This window comes from Nomascus leucogenys, chromosome 6 (assembly GCF_006542625.1).
Source record: "Nomascus leucogenys isolate Asia chromosome 6, Asia_NLE_v1, whole genome shotgun sequence".
In the NCBI taxonomy this organism is placed as follows: Eukaryota; Metazoa; Chordata; class Mammalia; order Primates; family Hylobatidae; genus Nomascus; species Nomascus leucogenys.
The window spans coordinates 52,771,092-52,793,747 of NC_044386.1; the positions used below are offsets into that span (position 1 = coordinate 52,771,092).

The 22,656-nt window shown below is 38.3% G+C and overlaps 1 protein-coding gene across 1 annotated transcript in view; it reads left to right on the plus strand.

Moving 5' to 3' along the window:
* FBN1 (fibrillin 1) overlaps positions 1-22,656 on the plus strand; it is a 238,356-nt gene that overhangs the window by 49,236 nt on the left and 166,464 nt on the right. Inside the window, exon 6 of the mRNA XM_030814124.1 lies at positions 72-167. Within this exon, the coding sequence (XP_030669984.1) occupies positions 72-167 (96 nt within the window). The remainder of the gene's footprint in view (positions 1-71; positions 168-22,656) is intronic.

Below are 22,656 nucleotides of genomic sequence, written 5' to 3' on the forward strand. Positions count from 1 at the left end.
GGGGACCACAAATGTTACTTCATTGCATTTATTTTCAGGTAAAGCATCTCAGCTCTCTCCTTATTTTACAGCTGTTTGTGAAAGTGGCTGTCTCAATGGAGGAAGGTGTGTGGCCCCAAATCGATGTGCATGCACTTACGGATTTACTGGACCCCAGTGTGAAAGAGGTAATAGTTTTTAAAATCATTTGCATAAAGACATGCTGGTACCTAAAGCTGTTACTAATTTGCACAGACATTGGGTCTGCATGGCTACTTCCTGAATGTTGCTGAGCTTTGAGGGGATTTCTCAGTTGTCATTGGGAAGGTCCCTAGGATGACAAGACAGCGGCCCTGAATCTACGCATGATATTCAGCAATGTTTGTCAGTCCAAGTTCACCTAAATTCAGTTATTTGCTAATTTGGTGGTACTCAGCTATGAGCGTATACATAACTACCAGTTGGCATCAGGATAAAAAGGGGAGAACTTTCTTCTGTAAGGGTAAGGATTAAGCTCTTTATTATGCTAGTGAATTAGAGAAGTGGTCTCGAACAAAACATATGTATGCAAAGGGAGAAGTTCAGTATGAAAAGCACACCTAAAGATCTGTTGGACGTGTTGGGGGCTGTAGAGGTGTACAAGCTCAGCATTCAACACTCACCATAGATATATTGAGTGTCTGCTGAGAAGCTGCTTTGTGCAGATGGTTTATTCAGTACTCATTGCAGCCTACTAGAGTGTGTAGAATTATCCTTAATTTTGCATATGAGAAGATCAAGGCACAAAGAGGTCCAGGGATGTCCCCAAGGCCACATACATAAGAAACCTTTAATTTGAATGTGTGTTTTGTCTCTTCAAGTCTAATGTTTACTGCTGCTCTTAATTAAAAGAAACAGTCTACCTGATTTGCCTACCTAAAAATACAAGTATGGTATTGAGATATATGTGGATATGCAATATTCTTAAGTTTTTTTTCCCTGAACTTTGGTCTTATTAATAATCTTGTCTCTACATTTATAGATTTTTTTCTCACCATCCCTAGTTTTATAATGAAAGTTTAGAAGGTTTATGTTACACAGAACTGTAATTGAAAATTTGCATGAACTTTTAAACTGCAATAATCACTTTTAGCCAAAGTTGTATAGACATCTTATTCTAAGACGGAAAGTAAAGATTCAGTAGCAGATGTTGAATATGTTATTTAAAACATGTAATAGAGGAAAACAAAGAGCAGAGAGTGGTTTGTGAGAAATCGTTTATTTTCTGTCTATGTTTATAATTTATCTAAATTCAGTTATTTGCTAATAATGCAGTAATACCTATTTGAGCAAGAAATTCCAGGTCGATTACTTTGATTACTAGGTAAATTACATTGTATCTCTGTTAATGGGACCACTGCATGGTATTGATGTGTGATGCATAATAGACGTTTACACTGCATGTTGATATCCTTTAGGAGTCCCTCCTTAAACTGCTTCTCTTTACAACTTGCATGGATGTGTTTTTATTCGCTAATAATTATAATGGTCCAGAGTACTAAAAACTATTTCTGCTAGGCAGTATCATTTTGTGGCCTTATTACTTAATCAGGGAAGTTGTAGGAGATTAAAATTGTTAATGTGTAGCTTGAGGAGTGGTGTGTGAAAATAATTTCTCAGATGATAATGCTGGGCTTAATTTGTTTTAGAAAAATCACTAATAAGATGAAGTTACAGGGCATTTTACCTGTAACATTTTACCTGTAACCATTTTAACAAAGTGGCTAAAGATTTGCTGCAAAGACCATTGATGCTCATAGCTGATGTTGATGATAACACAGTCTAAAATAAAGGGCATGATATTGAACCATATCACAGTGATTTCTTCAAAGATTTGATCTTTGTCCAGGATTAAGAAATGTCCTGAATGGGTTAAATTACTAAGCTACTAATCAAAACTGGCATGTTACTCAGAGGTTTCTCCAAGTTTGGGGGTGTCTTCAACTGCTCCCCTTCAGGAAAAAGGGCTATCCTGAAATCTGCACTAAGGTGTAAATATCTGTTGGCTCCATAGAATTTTCCTAGTGGTGATTTTCAAAATCAAATTCATCCCCAAGTGGCAGATTTTCAGGCATTTGTGGTAGTGGAGACTGGAGAGCAGAAGGCAGGCTTGCCCGTTAGTAGTAGAAGGGTAGTGCCATCTACCCACTGCCTGTTTTACCCATGGGTGCAGTCCCAGACCTTCAATGGGAGAAGGAAAACATGGGTGTCATTTCCCACACCACATGGGCGAGGGGAGTCTTTTTGATTCCAGAATTCTATTTCCATTTGTAGAGTCTTCACTGTTTGCTGCTCTTATGAAAGTCATCTGCTTACCTCTTTGAAGAATCAGAGGCAGTAGATCCTCTTACTTACATGTATGTTTGTGATTTCAAGAGTGATGAATAAAAATCTGGCACCAAGTCAGGACAGATCCATCCTGAAGTGTGGGGAAGTATTCAGGGTGACTTCCGATGGTGGGTTGGTATACTTATTGTGGTGCTTATTACTGGATAAGTACCTAGATTGGTTGTGTTCTGTTTTAACTGGGATGTGATGTTTTATTTTTTAAAGTGCACGTCCGGGAGGCCTTTACTACTTTCCTTTCTCCCTTCATCTACATTTTCCCTTAGTACTCTCTCCACATCTCTTTTTATAGCATTTACCACATTACATCAAAACAGCAAGTTTCCAATCTCCCTCAGTAGAGCATAAGTTTTCAGGAGCAACTACAGTTTCATCATCTTCTTAATTCTAGCCTTACTGTGTGATGCACAGTACACGACCCATAGATGATGAACTGGATTCATTTAATAGCATCAGAAAATCTGGAGATATAATGATCGGATATGAACAAGTATCTCCTGGTAATAATTGCTGTTTGCCACCAGTCCTGGATATTGGTTTCATTGGTTTCATGCTAAACAGAGCTGATGACAATGTTGATACCTAATTGAATTTGGTCTCATCTTTCAGAAGAATGATCTTTCAGGTCCACGAGACTGTCATTTTTCAGTCAACAGGGATTCAAAAAGGAGGAATGTTTTGATCAAAACTAAGTGGCAATAAAAACAAAAGCAAAAACCTCTTATCATGATGTAACACACATGTAAGGGAACATTTAGAATGTCAGTTACAAGTACTTCTCAGGATAAAGATCTTTGTCCCTGGGAGATCTTGGAACTTTTATACATTAATAACTACCTCAGAGACCCACTATGAGTGTGAAATACACCTTTGGGGGTCATACTGGCAGGATTTGTATCACATTAAGCCAATAAGTCAATCTTAATCATCCATGAACATAGTATTTTGGTTTTGTGATGGAGAGAAGCAGCAGATCTCATGCTTGAATTATGAATCATAACAGTCATGTAACAGTGTAATAAGATTATAAAGCAATTTGTCTTACTTGCAGCTTTTTGCCATTAAGATAAGTTTGTTTAAAAAAATTCTTGGCTGGCCAGCCTCATCCCCAGTGGGCAAGTAGCAATGATATATTTTACCATTGCCATTACCATTGTTTCTTTACACCCAGAGGATAAAAAATAGAGACCTGTGGCTTATTTGGCCTGTGATGTTTACTTTTTAAAAGCTGAATAGGAATACCTTTAAATACATCTTCTAGTTTGTCATAGTCCCCACCACTGCCTATTGTCACATCTTGCTCAAGTTCATTCATTTAGCTTAGGTATTAGCCCTTGTGAGCATTCAAGTTTGCCACCTCCCGCTGCTTTCTCTGTGAAAAGATTGTGTCTCTTTATTTTTTTTAACCACAAGTTTCTTTAATTTTTCTTCCTGTCACTTTTTTTTGGTAAGTTCACATTTGTGGTTTTCTTTTTGCCTCCTACTCCGACCCTTTGCCTTCTCTCTGCTTGGGCCTTTAGCAACTAGTAGAACTTAATCACTGTCTTAGCTCAGTGGTACAGTATGTTAGCATTTGTTATCAGATTATTGAAGTGAGGTCAGTGCCTGTTTTGGCAATGACAATACAAGCTAGTCGTATACTGCCATAGTTACTGCTAACAAAAAAACTGTGTGGAATCACTTTCTGTTGCCATCTTGCCTCAGAATGCACATTTAAAATCTTGTTAAATGCCTTTGTATTAAACACAGTGAATCATATGAGTGGATGAGACTTTTCAGGGTCATGACAAAAGAGAGAAGAATGATGGAGATAGACCTGAACTTGGAGATGGGGGTGGGGTATGATGATGAATAGGCTTAGGGAAGAAGAGAAACAAAGAGACACAGCAAGAGAACCAGGAGGGCATTGAGCCAAAGAAAGAAAAAGGAGTTCAAGAAATAACTTGGCAATTGTTAGACTCGTCGAAGGTCTGAGAATGAGAATCATAAAGCAGCCATTGGATATAAGAGCAGCTGACATGTACTGAGTACTTGCAGTGTGCCAGGCAGTGTGCTAAGCACTTCACTTTGATGATTTGCAACAACCATATGAGAAAAGTCCTGTAATAAGTCCCATTTTATGGAGGAATAAGCAGAGGCAAAGAGAGATCAAGTGCCTTGTCCAAGAAGGGACAGCTTATAAGTGGTAAAAGAAAGGCCTGAACCTGGACATTCTGGCTCGTAAGCCTGTGCACATAACCACTGTGTAGTACTTGGACTTCACTGGAAAGGGGCCGCTCGTAACTCTAAAGACCTCACTGGAAAGGGGCCGCTCGTAACTCTAAAGACCTCACTGGAAAGGGGCCGCTACGTAACTCTAAAGACCTCACTGGAAAGGGGCCGCTCGTAACTCTAAAGACCTCACTGGAAAGGGGCCGCTCATAACTCTAAAGACCTCACTGGAAAGGGGCCACTCGTAACTCTAAAGACCTCACTGGAAAGGGGCGCCTACTCTAAACCTCACTGGAAAGGGGCCGCTCATAACTCTAAAGACTTTTCTGAGGAATGGTAAGAAGAAACCTAGAACTATGAATTTTAGAATGGAAGTCAAGATGAAAAGGCAAAAGAAAGGATTCTTGCATATTCTTGGATGTTTCAGATGTAGGGTTTTGGAATATTCGTCTATTTGATTGATTTCAATGTACAAATCTGCTCTTGGAAAGAGAGAGATTCCTGTGTGTTTACAGGACATATAAATGTGCTCTAAAGGACTGAACTAACATGCCTGGAAGTAGACATATGGAATGAATATTGTCATTTAGTGCAGTTATCATGGAAAGTTACATAGTTTCTTGTAATATTACAACTGCTCAAAATGTGTTTGGAACCCTGTTTTGGAGGTGCCTTTACAGAATCAGCAATACATACAAATCAGTGTGATTTTTTTTTCCCTTTTGAGGAGGCATTTGAGTTTTCAGAAACAGCCTACAATAATTTACTGTTAATTCTACTGACTACAGTGGGTAATCACACATTTTAGCTGTTTGGGATCAAAAGCAGACTTAGATTTAAAAAATAGTAAAAAATAATTTTCTCATGTGGTTCATAAAGCACTTGAAATTGGTTTAATGTTTTAATGTCAAACTTTGTGTGAGCCAGAGGATGAAGCCTTTTGGAAGCATAAATGCAACTAGCAAAAAGTTTTCTCTCATTTCTCCATCTGAAGCTCCTCATCATGTATCCTCAGAATATTAGCATGCACATGGACTCTTCTAAATCCTGGTGCATTTGTTCTGTGTTAAATTCCTACCCAAGTCTAAACTGTGAAGACAATACTTGGATTTCTGCCAACTTAAGAAAGTCTGTTGGCTGTTATGCTGGCTATCAGTAGATAAAGTATAGGGGAAAGCATTGTTGAACTGATAGCCTTAAGGAAAAGGAACAATTGGGGCCAAAGTGGAGTAGAATAAAAATGAGAGGATGGAAATAATCCTTAGTTCATTAGAGAAGCAGAACAGTTGAAAGTGAACTAGCTCTTCATGCATGTACTTGCTTCCTAGGAAACTACAGTCTTAACAAAGCTGAAAAGGTTTTTGTATTTGTTTGCACAATAATGAAACAGAATAGAACAAACAACAGCTAGGTTGATTGTAAATCCACCTCCTTCTTATATATGCAGTTGACATTTCAGAAACTTATCCTCACACCTTGTTTCTCTGATGATATGAAAATGATTTTGCACAGATATCTTTCTAATGATTTTATTGAATGACTTTCAAAAATATTGCATTAAGCAATTGATAAACACATATTGTATAAATCCAAAAAGGCAACATCTATACTGTGTCTAATGAACGGAAAGGACTAACATGTAATTATCCAAATATATAATAATCAGATAGTCCATTTTGGAAACAACTGCTTTGAAAAAGAAAGTAAAAACATTACCTTATCTCAAGACCTGTTTAGAGAGCTTCATGGAATCAGGAGCTGATTTTCCTGTGCTTTTTTTCTCCTGGTGTTTTTCAGGGAGGTATTAATAAAATATGGATTCATTTTTTTTTCTTTATGTGGAAGTAAGTTTTACAGAGCTGCATTTCTGACACTAATTTTACATAATTTTAAATTGTAGGTGGCTACACTAAAGTTCCCAGAGTAATGCCACAGGCTAACTCCCATTCTCCATGTGCCTTTGGAAGGCAGAGCTCTGTGAACTATGTATATTTTCTTTTTTCCAAAAGCACAAAACAATAAACTGTCATTACTAAACTATACTGAAGGCCTCTATGAACCTCTCTTTTGGTATTTAGTTTCAATGGAAAGTAACTATGTGTAGATAGCAGGGGCAGAATGCCCTAAATGTTACTGTGCATCTACAGTGGTATTGCAACATTTGTGGCGGCTGGTGGATCACTGAATAAACTAGATTTTCCTAGAATAGTTCCAGGAATTGCATCTATTGACACACACACTCGTTTTTTGTGGCTGGGTAACTGTATATACTGAGGGCACACATGCTCCTCTGTCTCGCAGGCTGCACGTGCGTGGTATGAACAAGCAGGGGGAATGGGATGCAACCAGAAAGAAGCTTGATTTTTGTCTCCCACTCGTTGTCCCTCTCGGCCCACTTTGTAGACTACTTCTTCTCCTGCTGGTAGATGAAATCATCTGGTCTGTTTTAGACTTTCTCACCCGCAGGTTCCTTAATGGGGGCAGAGGCATCTGTGTTCTGACTGTTGCTGACATTTTCCTCCTCAATCGCTGGGCATCCAGTGGTACCTCCAGCCTCTTGAGTTCTCTTTGCTGCTCCAAGGAGCCATCTGGGAAAGGAGCTAGGCTCAGTCCACATCAGCTTTCTTTTTGGTGGCCCCTAGCTTGTTGGCAGAAAACATTCATGCATTTTTTCTGCCACGATAAATTGCTGGAGTGCGAACTATTGACACATTAGCAAATGCTCATTGGAACCATTGTCCAAGCATCTGGCCAGACGGTTTCCAGGCATTTGACAGTCCCTAGTCCACAGTGTCCTCCAGACTTCTGGGGATAGGTATCATGCAATCTGAGGAGTCTCCCTGAAGCCTGTCTCATGACTTGGCATCATAATGTGGCCCTCCACCAGTTTCCCAGGAAGGGCTAGTAACAGCCCAGCTCTCTCCAGAGTAACCCACTTCCCATCACTTGCTACTTTGGGCATTTGAATACTCTTGATATGCATAAAGGTTTAAGAGGTCATCATCACCCACTTTGCAAATTATGCGTCAAAATATCACACGTGACTTAGAATGTGGCATCTGTTCCCTTGGTGCTTCAATTGAAATTTTGATTCTAACATTCTCTTGTGTTATCAAAGCGAATCATTTAATACAACTGTTAAATTTAGTGTCATGGTTTCATCTTCAAAAACAGTTTTTTTAACTTCATTTTTTAGCTCTTATGCACTTATTAAAAAGATAAAACTAATTTTTATAAGTCGTTAGCCCCACATTTAATATTTGAACCACTTTTCGATCTTGGATGTTCAAACAGTAGAACAGCACTGAACAATAGAAATATAATGTGAGCCGCATATATAATTTTAACTTTTCTTGTAGCCACATGAAAAAGTAAAAGGAAACAGGTGAAATTAATTTTAATAATATATTTTATTTAACCCAATATATCTGAAAGTTTTATGCCAATAGATACTCAGTATTAAAAATTATCTATGAGATATATTGTATTCTCTTTTCCATTCTAAGTCATTGAAATCCAATGCATATATTATACCACATCTCAGTTTGGACCAGCTAATACCTGTGGCTACCATCTTGGACAGCACAACTCTAGAACTTCCAGTAATACATATCCAAACTTTACCCAAGGTATCTACTAGATTTCCAGTTTTCTTTCTTTTCCTTCCTTCTGCTGCTTCTCCAACTCTTCAGAAAGCAGCATCTTAGAAAATCAAAGAGAGGCTGCATTGATGTTTGAAAAGTAAACCATTAAAATAAAGAACTGGGGCCTCAGAGCTGAGCCTAATTTCTCAGGTTCTCTGTCTTAGTAGAAGTTTGATCAAATGTAAGTGATAAAGCTGAATCTCTTGCAGTCATGTCAATTAGATATAACAACTACAGCATATATTTAATAAAGCCTTGACACTAAGTTAGGCATGATGATAGAATCATGAGAGGAGTGTATGGCTCTTGTCATGAAGGCCTTAACATAATTTTTGGAAAGACAGACATGCATACTATATTGGAAATAGTTAAGTAACCAAGCAGGGCCAGGATTTAGCTAGGCAGAGGAGATAAAGGAAAGTACTACAGGTAAAGGGAAGAGTTAGTACAGATTTAGAGGCTTATATTGACCTGGGGAAGAGGGAGGACCCTGCTGTGTCAGCTTTCATGGTACTGGAGCCCTTCTATGGGAGAAGAGGCAAAGGCACAATGTCAACTCACATAACTCCAAAGAAGGGAGGGTCTATTACAAGCCTCTCCATGATGCCCTTCCATTCTATTGAACTGTGCTTCTGTACAATTTCTGTCTGAAGCAGGATATTGGCATTAAAAAATGCCCCTTTGTATGTATAAATTAGTGGGAAGACTGGTCTATTTCTGAAACTGTTTTCACTTCCTTATAGACGGCGTTCAGGAAATCCTTACCAATTTTATATGCCCAACTGAGAGTACTTCAGAACACTTAATGTTTATGTTCCCAGTAGTTATGTTCTCCAGAGAGTCTATGCTGTTTTTGGTTTATGAACATATGTTGGACAAATACATGGGGCTTCATGGTCCCGATGATGTGCCAAAGTACTTTTTATAGAACATCAGTCCCATGAGGGGTTCCATGAAATGAAGTTGCCATGGATAATATCATTTTTGGAAACTCCATCCCATGTCTTCTTCTTGGGGAGGCACCGGTTATGTTAGCTCTTGGGAGTCCTGCAGGAAGGAAACTGTTTTTACTTAGTTTAACTCACATTTCCAAGCCCATGAATTTTAGAATTTCTTCTTTCCAATTCATTTTCCCTTAACACCTTTAATGTTTTCATCTTGAAGATCTGGATTCTTATTATTTTGACAGTCATTTTGAAAGTCATTTGACATCTGCATGACAACATTTTCATATTCTAGATATATATTTTGAATGCGTATATGATCCTCGTTTTAAAGATAAATATTTGCCTAAATGTCTAGAGGTTTTTGGAGGAAGATCTTCGTTATTTAATCATTCACCTTTTGGGTTCCTAAGAGGATTCATTTGACCATAAATTTAAACACAGCGTGAGACACTCATTCTTTGGGGTTTGGTTCTCAAATACTTTAAAGAATCATATAGGAAAGATGGACTATCCCATTAAATACCGATAACTTCCTAGTTTTTAATGGCTTGATGTGGTTAGTATGCATGCCATCCTGGTTCTTATCAGCCACTGGGGGTACTACTTCTAGAACTAGGAGTATGAGATATTCTTAGAGCTAGAGCTCCCTTTTCTATACTGGTTAGATCCTTTTCTTTCAAGGTCAAGTTTAAATCTCATTCTCTCCCCAGTCATTTCCTGACTACAGGAAGCCAGCCCCCAAACCCCGACCCCAACCAGCCCCATCAGTTTCTATGCAACTTTGCTGACATGGCCCCCTCTGGCCTCCCGGATCCCACCCACATTTCAGTTGCTCAGTGAATCTATTAAATTTTTGGTTTTTGCCATTGACTTTAAGGATTACATCAGACATTTTAGCATTTTTATTCCTCCAATGAATTCTTGTTTTTCTTGCATTTTATTAAATTTTAAACTGATTAAGTGACCCAGTGCTTGTCTTTGGGGATATTGTCTTTGGGGATATGATTTTTAAATATTTACTATTTTTATTTTTAAATATTAGTAATATTTTTAAATATTTACTAATTTAAAAGATGATTGTCTTTGGGGATATGATTTTTAAATATTTACTAAGAGGTAAAGAATGAGCATATTTACCTTGTCAAAAAACTTTTTTTCCATGTACATTTATTGATTTTTGTGTTGAAATACTTCTCTCAGCATAAAACCATCTAGAATTCTGTTTCATGGCTTCAGGAAGCCTTATCAGCAAATTGCAGTATTTAAGTTTCCTTAAAAATATTTTCTTTACTAAGTGAAACATAAATCACCTATTAATTTTAAAATATGAAATAATTATATAGGTATTATTTCAGTATTTTCTTTAAAAAGTCAATTTGGTTTATCAGTCCCATAATCTGGGAATTACACAACTGGCTAATCTGCTTTTGGGACTACTAAAATAGAGGTTTATGTATAGTCTCTCGGTCAGACTATGTTACTCCCCATAGGCCAAAGACTAGAAATTAGATCTGATACTTCTTCCTATTTCACTACCAAGCTTAGAGCTGTGAAGAGAGTAGGAATCTATTAAATATTTGTTGATTTACGTAATTTAACTGTGGGCTCTTGAAGTCGATGAGAGGGACCGTTTAAATGTTAAATACATCTGTTTAATCCAACATTCTAAGAAAAGACATTCTGGACAATAATATTTATAAATCTATGTGTATGTTATATGGAAATATGAGTGTAGTTATTTGTAACTGAAATATTGTAGGAAGTGAATGCATGAAAAAAAACGTTCTCCAACTTTCCTACCATATTCCCTCAGTGATAATCTTTTGTCTCTGAACTGTTTCAGAAGAGCTTTATAAGTAAACAATAGATTGGGATATTTGTTTTCTCAGGAAATAAAGAATGCTCTAATGGTTCAGTTTATAAGATAGACCCATTTCTATCTCTGTCCTTAGAGAGCCTTTATCCTCTTGCCTGCCCTCTCCTAGGAGGCATTGTTGACCTTTACCATCGTAGGCACTGAACCAGGCTGAAAGAGAAACCTTACAGGATGGAGGCAACTTTTATCAAAATTGAAAATGTTTTTATAAACATACATTAGCTCCTCATGAGCCGTTTGTTTCCTGAAGTCCCAATGGAAATGATCATATTCTGTTAGGGATTCCAATGATATATTCTTTAAACTAAGACTCATGAATGTTAAAAGGCCAAAGCGAAGCCAGAGGTAAATTTTGACTCATTCTTTATATAATCATTTGAAAACTTCACTTGAAAACTGGAGAAAATTTTGGAACTTTCTTGTTCTACTATGGAGAAGATAAAAGCAGAAGCATCCACAGTATCTTAATGATACAAAACTGGCTTTGGAAAGTAGTATGTAATAGAATTCAGATTGTCCTTGGAGGAAAACAACCCTAAAACACCATCGAAAATTGTTTATTTATTTATTTTTCAGACAGCATAATTTGGAGTGGGATTGGGCTATTTCTTTTCAGACCTTATTTAGGCTTCATTTCTTTCTACAGTGTTCTCCACATTGCCAAGCAGAACAAGCTATCACAAAACTAAACAAAAGGCAGCGCCTAGAAGGCATCCCATCCCTTGATGGAGCCAACTGGGAGTGTACCCAGGACTTTCCTGTTCTCATGACTCCTGGTGTTGTTATTCTTTTCTTTTTATGAATGAGACAAAATGATAGTGAAATTATTTTCAGAACTAAATCATATCTCAAAGGAGTCTTCATTCCAACTTGTATCACATGACAATCATTTTAATGTTTTCATTTAAAATGTCTAATTAGGAGGAGTTGTGTTTTTCTAATTGCCTAGCCATTCCTAGAAAACTGATCACGAACTCACGGTCTGAGGATAAATCTTGCTACTTGCTGGATTGGTGGCCTTGAGCAAGTTACTGCATGTCTCTCAGGCACAGTTTCCTTATCTATACAATGAGGGTAATGATAGTATTTATCTAGTAAGATTGTCAGGATGATTAAGCGAGATAATCCACAAAGTACTTAGCACAGGATCTGGCACATAATACATGTATAAGAAATGTTAGCTATTTAAAATTCACAGGAAAGTGAGGGTAATCTTGGTTGACAAGTATCATTTCATTAACAGTATCATGAAATGTTCATATATCACTGAAATTACATCTAAACTTAAAGGCCTCATTTTGACCATTTTTTCCACTTAGAAGTTTTGTTATTTTACTTGAACAGCATATTTTTTGGATCCCCTGTTCAGATGAAACCCAACAGTCTTGAGCTGGATATAGAAAGGTCAACATCAAGAAAGAAGCACATCAACCATGTGCTTTTCTTTAGTACACATTCAACTGTTGCAATTGTAATGAAGGCTAAAACTACAATAGTGCAAATAGTAATAAAGAAAGGAGAAAATGAAGGGGTAAGGGAAAGCTATTTCCATAAAATGTAATGGTGACTGTGGCTGGGAAGCATTTGTTCTCCCAATAACTAACCAAAAGTTCTGAAAGATTTGCTTACTTTTACTGACATATATACAGATACAGAAGGGAAAATGAACTTGTCTATTCAGAAAAGGCCAATAATGAAATATAAGAGGTACTTAGCTATTTTAGAAACGTGGCATTCTAAAATCAATGAGAGGTAATAGACACTTATCCATCAGTAAAATAAACTGAACACCTCTGTAAAGTATATATTCAGTTTCCAAGTGGCTGTAAGACCTGAAGTCTACAAATATGGCCTGGCCAGGTTGGATGGGAGTGGGGGATGCTTTTACTCATGGAACCACATGCCATTCTTATTTTGTTGCAAAGGACTAAAAGTGTTAGTCCCAGAGGACTAAAGTTAGAAAAATCAAAACATTTGGGTATTCTAAACCCACAAATTTCAAGCTGCCCTTGTTAGTGTTCAGTTTTGTTAAATCTGTCCATAAAAAGGTGTGATGTTAAGCCGAAAAGAAATTGTTCTAAGACGAAGAGAGGAAGTGTGAGTTTATCTATCATGCATGAGTATTTCTCAGGCACTATGCTAATGACTGGAGATGTATAATAATGAATGAAACACATGCATCCCGCCTTCTGGAGTCACATTCTAGTGGAGAGATGGAAGCAGTGGTTAGAAGGGCATGGGTAGGAAGGCTGGCCGCACATTGAGAGGTGTGCAGTGGTGCTGTGACTCCCACGCTGGCAATAGGAACTCTGTACATTTTTCTATAGCACATTAGAAGTCTGATGGCTCTGGCTGACCATGAGACTCTTCCCAAAGGAGCCTCTGGAATACCGACTTTGTTAAGATGAGAGAGCTCTTCTCATAGGTTTCCAATGCCCTTCAGAGTCAGAGGGATCTTGAGTCTTTTGCTGCTTATATTGCTTTTCCTCTAATCGTTGTGCTCCCACAGGGACTCTGATCCCTAGCTTTCCCCCAGAAACGTTAATGAACTGGAACTCAAGTGTCCAAAAAAATGCAAGTACACCACAAAAATGGTTTGTTTAGGCGTCAAACATTTTGAGATAATGCATACTTTTGAATGGATGCCTGCAGTCTTGTCCCTGGGGAATGCCTTTGGATGTCATGCAGTCCTGGCTTCAATAAATCATTTGCTGTTTGGACAAGTCGTGGCCACCACGTCAGTCACTAGATACATTTGTAATGGTTTACGTGAACAATAACAACAACCACCTAGCAACACACTGTTTGGTCATGTCATTTTTTCTAATACCACATGTGGTTTTGTGGGCTTTAGAAGAATAAATTCTTACTGCATCTAATAGGTCTTGAAAATTAAACAGCAAATATTGTTGGAGGCCTACTGTGCACAATAGGTGAAATCACACTGCATGGTGTAAGAATGAAACATGGGTCTTTGCTAGTTTATTAGTAATTTTATACTCCACACGGGAGAGACTATTTCTGTTCTGTTCAACATTTTACGTCTAATGCCTGACATGCAGTAGCTCGGCAAGTATTTGTTGACTGGAAAAATGAACAAATGAGTAGTTTTCAGGCATAGTTTATTTCTTGAATTTCCTGTAATTCAAAAAAGAAATGACTGATCTACCATCTGTACTTTTTAGCCGATAGTTTTTTCCCTCGACGTTTTAAAACCATGAACACAACAGTGTCAGGTAGAGCCAAGTGTATTCTGTGAAGTGTTAATACCTCAGAGATGCCACATTTATGTGATCCCTTCCATCTTTGCAGCACTTACGAACATATACCACCTTAGTCAGTCCTTGGGGCTACCCTTCATATTTTATAGCAAAGAGTGAGATTGAAGGGAAACCTCTGCGACTCAGAATTCTAAGGCAGGTTGTCTAGGAATGAGACTTATGTCTTCTCAGTCAGCCCAGACTATGGGGCATCTATATTCTCCAACATGTATTTGCTTGCTTTTAGAGCTCACTGTGGTCGCTAGCATTACCTTTTGTTATTATTAACTATCTTTTAATTTTAGCTCTATCTTTTTTCTTTCCTCTCATTTTGCACACCTTTTTGATTTTCAGTCGGACTGCTGACACTTTGCTGTTTCTGTTCTCTGTGTCTCTTAGACACTATGTCAATTTTAAAAATTTCAAATTTGATGGAACTAGGCAATATTTAGAATTCATTTTGTCGAGGAGAGCTTGTCTTTAGTTGTAAATGGATATTATGTGGTGAAAACACTTGGCTTAGCTGAAATTGAGCTATGCATGGAATCAGAAGACATTCTGGTCCTGTTGGAGTCTGAGAACACACAGCCATGGAGAATCTGGATGAGTGAATGAATGAACTGCTGCTGTGTCATGCTGCCCGGGACGTCCTTCTGTTGGAATTTCTGTGAAAGTAGACCAGGCATATTGCATATTGGAGTGTGTATTCAAGGAAGAGTTGAGAATTGGTTTTCTTTTATGACCTCTTTTTTTTCTTGTTGCACATATCAGGAGATTTGCAGTTTCTGTCATATAAAAACTACTGGAAATTTAGAATTATCTCCTCTGAGAGCATGAGCCCCATGAGAACAGGGAGTTTTGACTGTCTAATCACAGTGGCTAGAAAATGTCTGACACAGAGTAGATGCTCAGTACATATTTGTTGAATTAAAGAATGGATCTGGCATATATACAGCTGATCACTTTTAGCAATAGGACATGGGTTGATGGTGTAGTGAATGATTTGTTGGTGCATTGCTGTGATGATGTTCTGAGCTCACCCTGCCTCAGTTACTCAATGACAGCAAGTTCAGGTCATCTCAGAGTTGGGGTTTGGCTCTTGTCTGCCCCACTATACAAGTGCATGCAGTTCTAGTCTCTGTTTTGGTGGGTAGTTTCCTACCCCTCTGGCTCGCTATACTTGAATATGAAATTATAATTGGCTTTCGTTTATCTCTATAGGATAGAATAGTAACTGTAGCTAATCTGTGGCTGAAAATAGGGAGATAAGAATGAAAATAATTAAAATGGATCACTCTGGGTAGCCTGAAGTGACATGGATTAATGTGCTATCAGTTTTTTCCCCCTGAGAAACATTTGGTCACAAGGAAGTTTGGCTTTCAGAAGAAATTCAAATTTGGGTGTGTGGCTTTTGGCATAGTCTAGCATTACTGGAATGGTCTAAAGTAGATGTTTCTTTTTTTCCCATGCCTTCCTGTGGGTGCTCAGAACAACCCAGTCTTTTGACCATAGGATTATCTGCCATTCGTAGACTGAGCATTATCTTGCCAAGTCATATGGAGAAGCCAGTTACCGAGTGCACTTGAAGCAGAAGATAATACTTGGCTGAAGCATCCCAGAAAGCCTAAAAAGCTAATGTCAGAGGGATATAATGTAGAGTTTCTAAGGAGAGGTGGAGAAAGAGACTGATTGATCGATTGCTTGATCTCCAAAGGGCAGGGGCTCTATCACATGTTTCATAGTGCTAGGAAATGGTAAACTTTAAAAAGGTGTTTTTCAGTTGCCCCAAGAAATACAAACATCACACTTGTCTGACTGTCAGGGACGAATGGTCCTAGTGCATGCATGATGACTGTATGTTCTTCTTTGATAGCGCCATGGTGTGGGTAGGTATGAGGATCTGTTGGCTCAGGAGCAATTGGAAAAACTGGACAAGGAAGGAAAAGAAAATGAAACTAAGGTTGGATTGAGAAATACCAAGAAGGGTAGAAATTTCAAGCTTTTTTTGACTTCAGTAACTGTAAGAGAGAAAGAAAGAGAATGAAACAGAAATGTCTGACTCTGTCCCTTCAATTTCAAAACATATTTTGTAGCTCTCCACTGACTCTGGTTTCTTCATTATTTATTTAATAGGCTCCTTCGTTAACTTCAGGAAGTTAATACTAGTGGCAATTATTTTAGTCGTATTGGGTTGCTAAAAAGTTGTGGACCCTACCACACACCACAGTTTAGATTAATTGAATCTAAGTGTGCATGAGTTTGATTAAATATGTAAGAGGGATTTATTATTAAGAGCACTTCTTAGGACATAGGAGCTTGGAAGAGCCTGATTTATAACTTAGGAGCTTTTTCACTTTGTGAAGGGATGGGACATAAAGTGTTCTTTTCCAGAGTGGTGTGGACTGAGATAAGATTTATAGATTAGTGAAAGAAGTCCACGTCTCAGTCAAAAGATTTCCAGAAATGTTCTCCTCATTATTCTTCAGAGACCTGAGATATTCCAGAAGTCCATAGGTTTCAGAAAGGTAGCTTCTGGGGAGTTGAGACTTTCTAAAAGATGAAAATGTCAACTTTCTTCCTTTCCTGCTCTTTTGAGATGGAAGTAGAACTCTATATTCAACTGTATGTAGATGAAATTGTAATATAAGAAGAAAAATAATGGCCATTATTAAAATTCAGCAGTAGGCCAAACAGGAATTATATAACTGTTTTGCTTCATAGATAGAATTGTTCCTAAATTCAGTTGATATGGAATTTTTAAGAATTTAGTTTTTGGGGGGTCAAGAAATGATCTATTGCAAGCATGCAAGGAAAAACTTCTTATTCTCTGCTCGAATTGCTACATCCAGATATTTATTATGACATACAAGCAAGATTCAGTGCTCCTGGTGAAATCTTTGTGCCTCACATTGCATTTGCCCTGCCTGCCCTCCTTTCAAAGCTGTGCTTACACTTTGGTATATGGTCACTGAAAGTGTCTGCGAGCTTTAACGAGTTGGAGGTGCATTTCTACAGCTGACATTTTTCACTTAAAAATAAATTATAGGATGCGCTTTGGAGAGCACACGCCTAGGAGTGGAACATTAACAAAAGATACGTCAAACCACAGACACTTCTAGTGGATCCAATTCACAGTGTTGCCACACAGCCTGAAAAAATAACATTAGTACCAGCAAAACTATCATCCCTAACATTCAGTCATTATCCCGTGGACAGGCTTGGGAATAGCCATGTGGATGTAGCTACTTTGTGCTTCTTCCCATGCAGATTTGATTTTTCTTTGCAATTTCTCCCTTTTAATGAATGAACTAAAAATGAATTTGAACTACTTGCCAACCTCAGAAGGTTTGATTTTAAAATATATTTTCTTCTCAAATACATGAACCAGTAGCACCACTTTCAATTCCCTACTCCCATTCTGTGTCCAAAAATACATATGCCAATCTTTAATTTTTTTTGTAGATTGCATGTAAACGATGGTTGGTTTGTATAAAGATAAATATTACTTTAGTAACAAGCACATAGTAACAGCTTAATTTCTTTTTGAATTGTTAGGCTGCACAAATCAATCATGTGGTGCCAGCTGAAGACTGCTTTTACAACAAGACATATGTTACAAATATACTAATCTTAGCAGCATATGCCACCTGAGACCTCATAGGAAGGCATTGCAAATAGGATGATCATGCCGTATTAGCTGGCTCACTTCCTGACTTACATTAATTCATGCATTATGGAGCGTCACCAACACATGAAACAAAAAGTAGAAATGGCATTGCTGAGTAATCACAAGCCATTGACTAAAGAAACTTCAGGGAAGGAGGGTCAATGAGCATTCTTTGAACCACTGAATTCAAGAAATAACAGGCTTTGTTTATTTAAGAGTCCAGTCTGTCTGTTTCCTGATCGCATTCTTATTGTGAAAATGCCAGAGCATATTACAATGGATAAAATGAGAGGAAAAAAAGGGCGATTTAAGTAGGCCAGGAAAGAGTGGTGGTAGATGTTTGAATACCCCCCCTTGGAATTAATCAGTGGTTTATAAACCTGAAATACTTTTTAATTTTGAGAACTGAGTTTCTGACTCAAATTATACAAGAGCAAATGTTATTTGGCTTGAGAAAGGAAAAACTTTGGTTCATGTAAACATGTACCCTGATGCCTTTATCATAGAGGAATTGTAATTAGGGATTCAGAATCTTGAGAACACGATTGTGACCTAGTTATTTCTGTACAGCAAGTGCTCACAGGAGGTACTGGCTAGACCTGAAAATAATGAATTAAGAGATTCCAGCTGGGATGTGATGAAAGCATTTTTGGGAATCTCTGTATCTTGGCTGGATCACATGGGTTATAACTTGGAGAGACCTAAACGAGTAGTAGTATATGACAGATTTATAGTCCAATTGATGTTGGGCATCAGAAAAAAAGGCTGAGGTTAAAAAAATGACTTGAGAATTATGAGTTCTAAAAGAATTGCTATTGGAAGGGATGCTAATGCAGGAAAGCATGAATTCCTTATATGAGGGCAATAAAAATAATAAAATTTGGTGCTGAGGCATTGAATGGGAAACACAGTAGCTTGTTTTTCACAGAGACCCCTCCTCCAAGATCCCTTATCTACCTTCTCTGCTGTACAGTTCTCCACAACACGTCCTCCATCTAACATATAGTATATTTTCTGTCTGACCTAGTTCTTCCACTACATTATTAAACTCCATGAGGGCAGACATTTTGTTTGCCACTGCTCCCACCATCCCCTGCACTTTTTTGTATCCTTAGCTACTAGAGTGGTGTGTGACACTTAGTAGGCTCTTGATAAAAATTGTTGAATGAATGAATGAATGAATGAACGAGTGCATCAATGGTGTCATTTTTAAGCCAGAAATTCGTTTTAGTCCCTCTCTTCCCTGCATCTATCTCTCCCTCCCTCCCACCTTCCCTTCATTCCTCCAGCAAGCACTGGATGTGCCAAGGCACAAAGACCAATAAAACAAGGTTCCTGCCCTCCAGCTTATGGTCTGTTGGGATCAACCCATGGGTAAATGAAGGAGTCCAGTACAGAGTGATAATGCTATATTAGACATATGCACAAAGGGAGATCAGAGTAGAGGGGGAAAAAAACATTTAATCAGGCTGAGAGGTCAAGGACAATTTTTTTCTAGAGAATTAAGGATTGGAAAATTAAGGATTTGTAGAGCCTAAAAGAATATGTAAGAGTTGATAAAAAATGAAATGACTTGCAAGAAAGGATACGACCTGGAAGAAGAAGACAACGTTGTCAGGGAAATGGCAGGTAGTTCACCGTGAAGGGAGGGAGATCATGGGAGCAGATGGAGTTTGGAGGTAAGTTAAATGGAGAGTCATTTCAAAATCATTGGTTTTCCAAGGTGTTTTGTTGTGTTCATTGAGAGTCAACAATACTGAGACTTCCTAATACTTCAGACAAGTAGGTGAGACCACTCCATGTGAGTTTTGGTCCTCTTGCTCTTCTGTTTCCCAGTTTACTATGTGCCCCTTCCCAGCTTGATATTTCAGACTAAGAAGTAAGTGGACTTTCTGTTTCTGTTCTTTTACTTAGGATAATGCTTTCCAGTTCTAACCATGATGCTGCAAAAGACACGATTTTATTCTTTTGTATGGCAGAGTTGTATTCCATGGTGTGTGTGTGTGTGTGTGTGTGTGTGTGTGTATCTCATATTTTCTTTATCCAGCCCTGCATTGATGAATCCTTATGTTGATTCTGTATCTTTGCTTTGGGAATAGTGCTGTGATAAAAATATGAATACAGGCGTCTTTTTAATATAATGATTTCTCTTCCTTTGGGTAGATATTGTTGGATTGAATGGTAGTTTTATTTTTAGTTCTTTGAGAAATGTCCATACTGTTTTCTGCAGAGGTTGGACAGAGCCAAATATTACATGTTTTCACTTATAAGTGTGAGCTAAACAGTGGGTACACTTGGACAGAGAGAGTGGAATGATGGACATTGGAGACTACCAAAGGTGAGAAGGTAGGAGGAGGGTGAAAGTTGAAAAATTACCTATTGGGTACAATGCTCACAATTCAGATAATGGGTACAGTAAAAGCCCAGAGTTTGCCATTAGGCAATATATGCATGTAAGAAACCTGCGCTTGTACCCCCTAAATACATACATACATACATATGTAAATACATAAAGAATTAAGCAGAGCTCTAAAGCTGGTTTACCATTTCCTTGCCAGAGCATTATTTGGAGTGTGGAGACTTTAACATTTAATACCAGTTGCAAGACTCTAAAGTCCATGCGAGAGCAATTGCTCTTTTAGCCTCATTTTGTTGTCTGTGATTGTGAGCAGGGCCCATCTCTGAAAGAATACTCCTGTCGGTCGGGTGCGGTGGCTCACGCTTGTAATCCCAGCACTTTGGGAGGCCGAGGCGGGCAGATCACGAGGGCAGGAGATCGAGACCACGGTGAAACCCCGTCTCTACTAAAAATACAAAAAAAATTAGCCGGGCGTGGTGGCGGGCGCCTGTAGTCCCAGCTACTCGGGAGGCTGAGGCAGGAGAATGGCGTGAACCTGGGAGGCGGAGCTTGCAGTGAGCCGAGATTGCGCCACTGCACTCCAGCCTGGGTGACAGAGCAAGACTCCGTCTCAAAAAAAAAAAAAAAAAAAAAAAAGAATACTCCTGTCTTTCATGTTATTTACTTGAATTTATACTTCGTGTCACACATGAACTATTTCCTGTCTCTAATCTGCAAATGTTCCCTTCTGGAACCCATTTTTATGTTTAACCTATAGGAATGCCTAACTGTTGAGTAAAATGGTGCTTTTGTGTTATTTTCATCTACCATAACCTCAGAATTTTAGTAGATTTTAGTATTAATATCTTTATATGTGATGGAGTCATCATCAATATTTGTTCTTTTAAATTGACATTCAAAATTAAATGAACAAAACAACAGTGATATTCATAAAATTGGATGCTATTTTGTGTCTTACTTGAGTTTCCAAATGGAAGCCTCCTGATTGTCCTGATCTGATGTCACATGGAAGCCACTGCATACTCTTGATCTTTTCTATGTTCCTAATCATTTTATTAACATTTCTTGGAATCTTTGCTAGCATATTGCATTTATATTGGCTGGTTTTGTAGTGATAAGAAGATTGAGAGCTGTTTAGGATATAGAAGTTATCTGTATGTGATGCCTGTACAAAGTAGGTGCTTAATATGTTTTTTTTTTGAATGGGCAAGTAAGAGTTATATTTTTAAAACATGCATCCGATCATTAACCACTTGCTACTGCCTTTAGGAAAAAGTCCAGACTCCTTTGCCAGAGCCACCAGGCCATTTACAACCTGGAACCAGCAGACCTTTTCAGCCTTATCTCTTGCTGTCACAAACAACAATCCACAATCTACAGTATATGTTTGTAGTGCCATGCTTCATCCATGCTGCTCCTTCCATTTGACATTCTTACTGATTTGTCAGATGAGAAAGCTTCCATTAGCCATACACAGAAGAATCACTTCTCTATTTCCAAAACATTGTTTGTACTTCCAGGATAATCACACTGGTTCATTTCACTGTCTATACTTATCTCCCCATCTAGGTTGTACATTCAAGACAGAGGCTCTCTGTCTTACTTAAATTTGTATCTTTAGGGTCTAATATTGTACCACTGACCATTGTAAGGACTCAGGAATGTGCTCTGAATTAATTAACAGGGTAATGAGGCCAGTGCCACGGCCTGAGTATCACACAGCTTCATGGGCTCTGCTCCACACCGTGAGGACAGGACCCGTGCGGTCTGGACAAGGCTAAAGAGGCCTAACCCTCAGCCAGGGCTCTGCAAGGCTGCACCAAGGCTGGGTTTAATCTGGGACCCCTCATTCGTCCACAGTCAGTAGAGGAGTGACCATCACTGGCTTCTAAAAATCCATGGGGTCCTGGCCTGTCTCCCCAGCCCACCCTCTTCAGAGAAGAGTTCTTTGATGGTACTGCCCAGGGTCTCTTGATAGCAGAGATTTTCCTGGGGGAGCAGGCTCAGTCAAAGCCTCAGTCTGGTTCTGATGGTTCCTTTAATTGTTTGCCAAGAATCTGGTTAAAGGGAACATGACAGACTTCAAGGGACTGATGAGAATCCAAGATCTCTTTGCTGGGCCGCAAATCATTAATTGAGAGCTATGCCTTAGGAGGGTAATACATATTTTTTTTTCTTATGACCATGATTTTACATTTGCTGAAGCTTATTTAATCATTAACTCTCCATTCACTTAGCCTTGTAACACCTGTTTTGGAATAATCATAATTATTCTTGTTATTTTCAAATTTAGCCATCGTCCTTTTTTATTTTTATAACACTATAAGC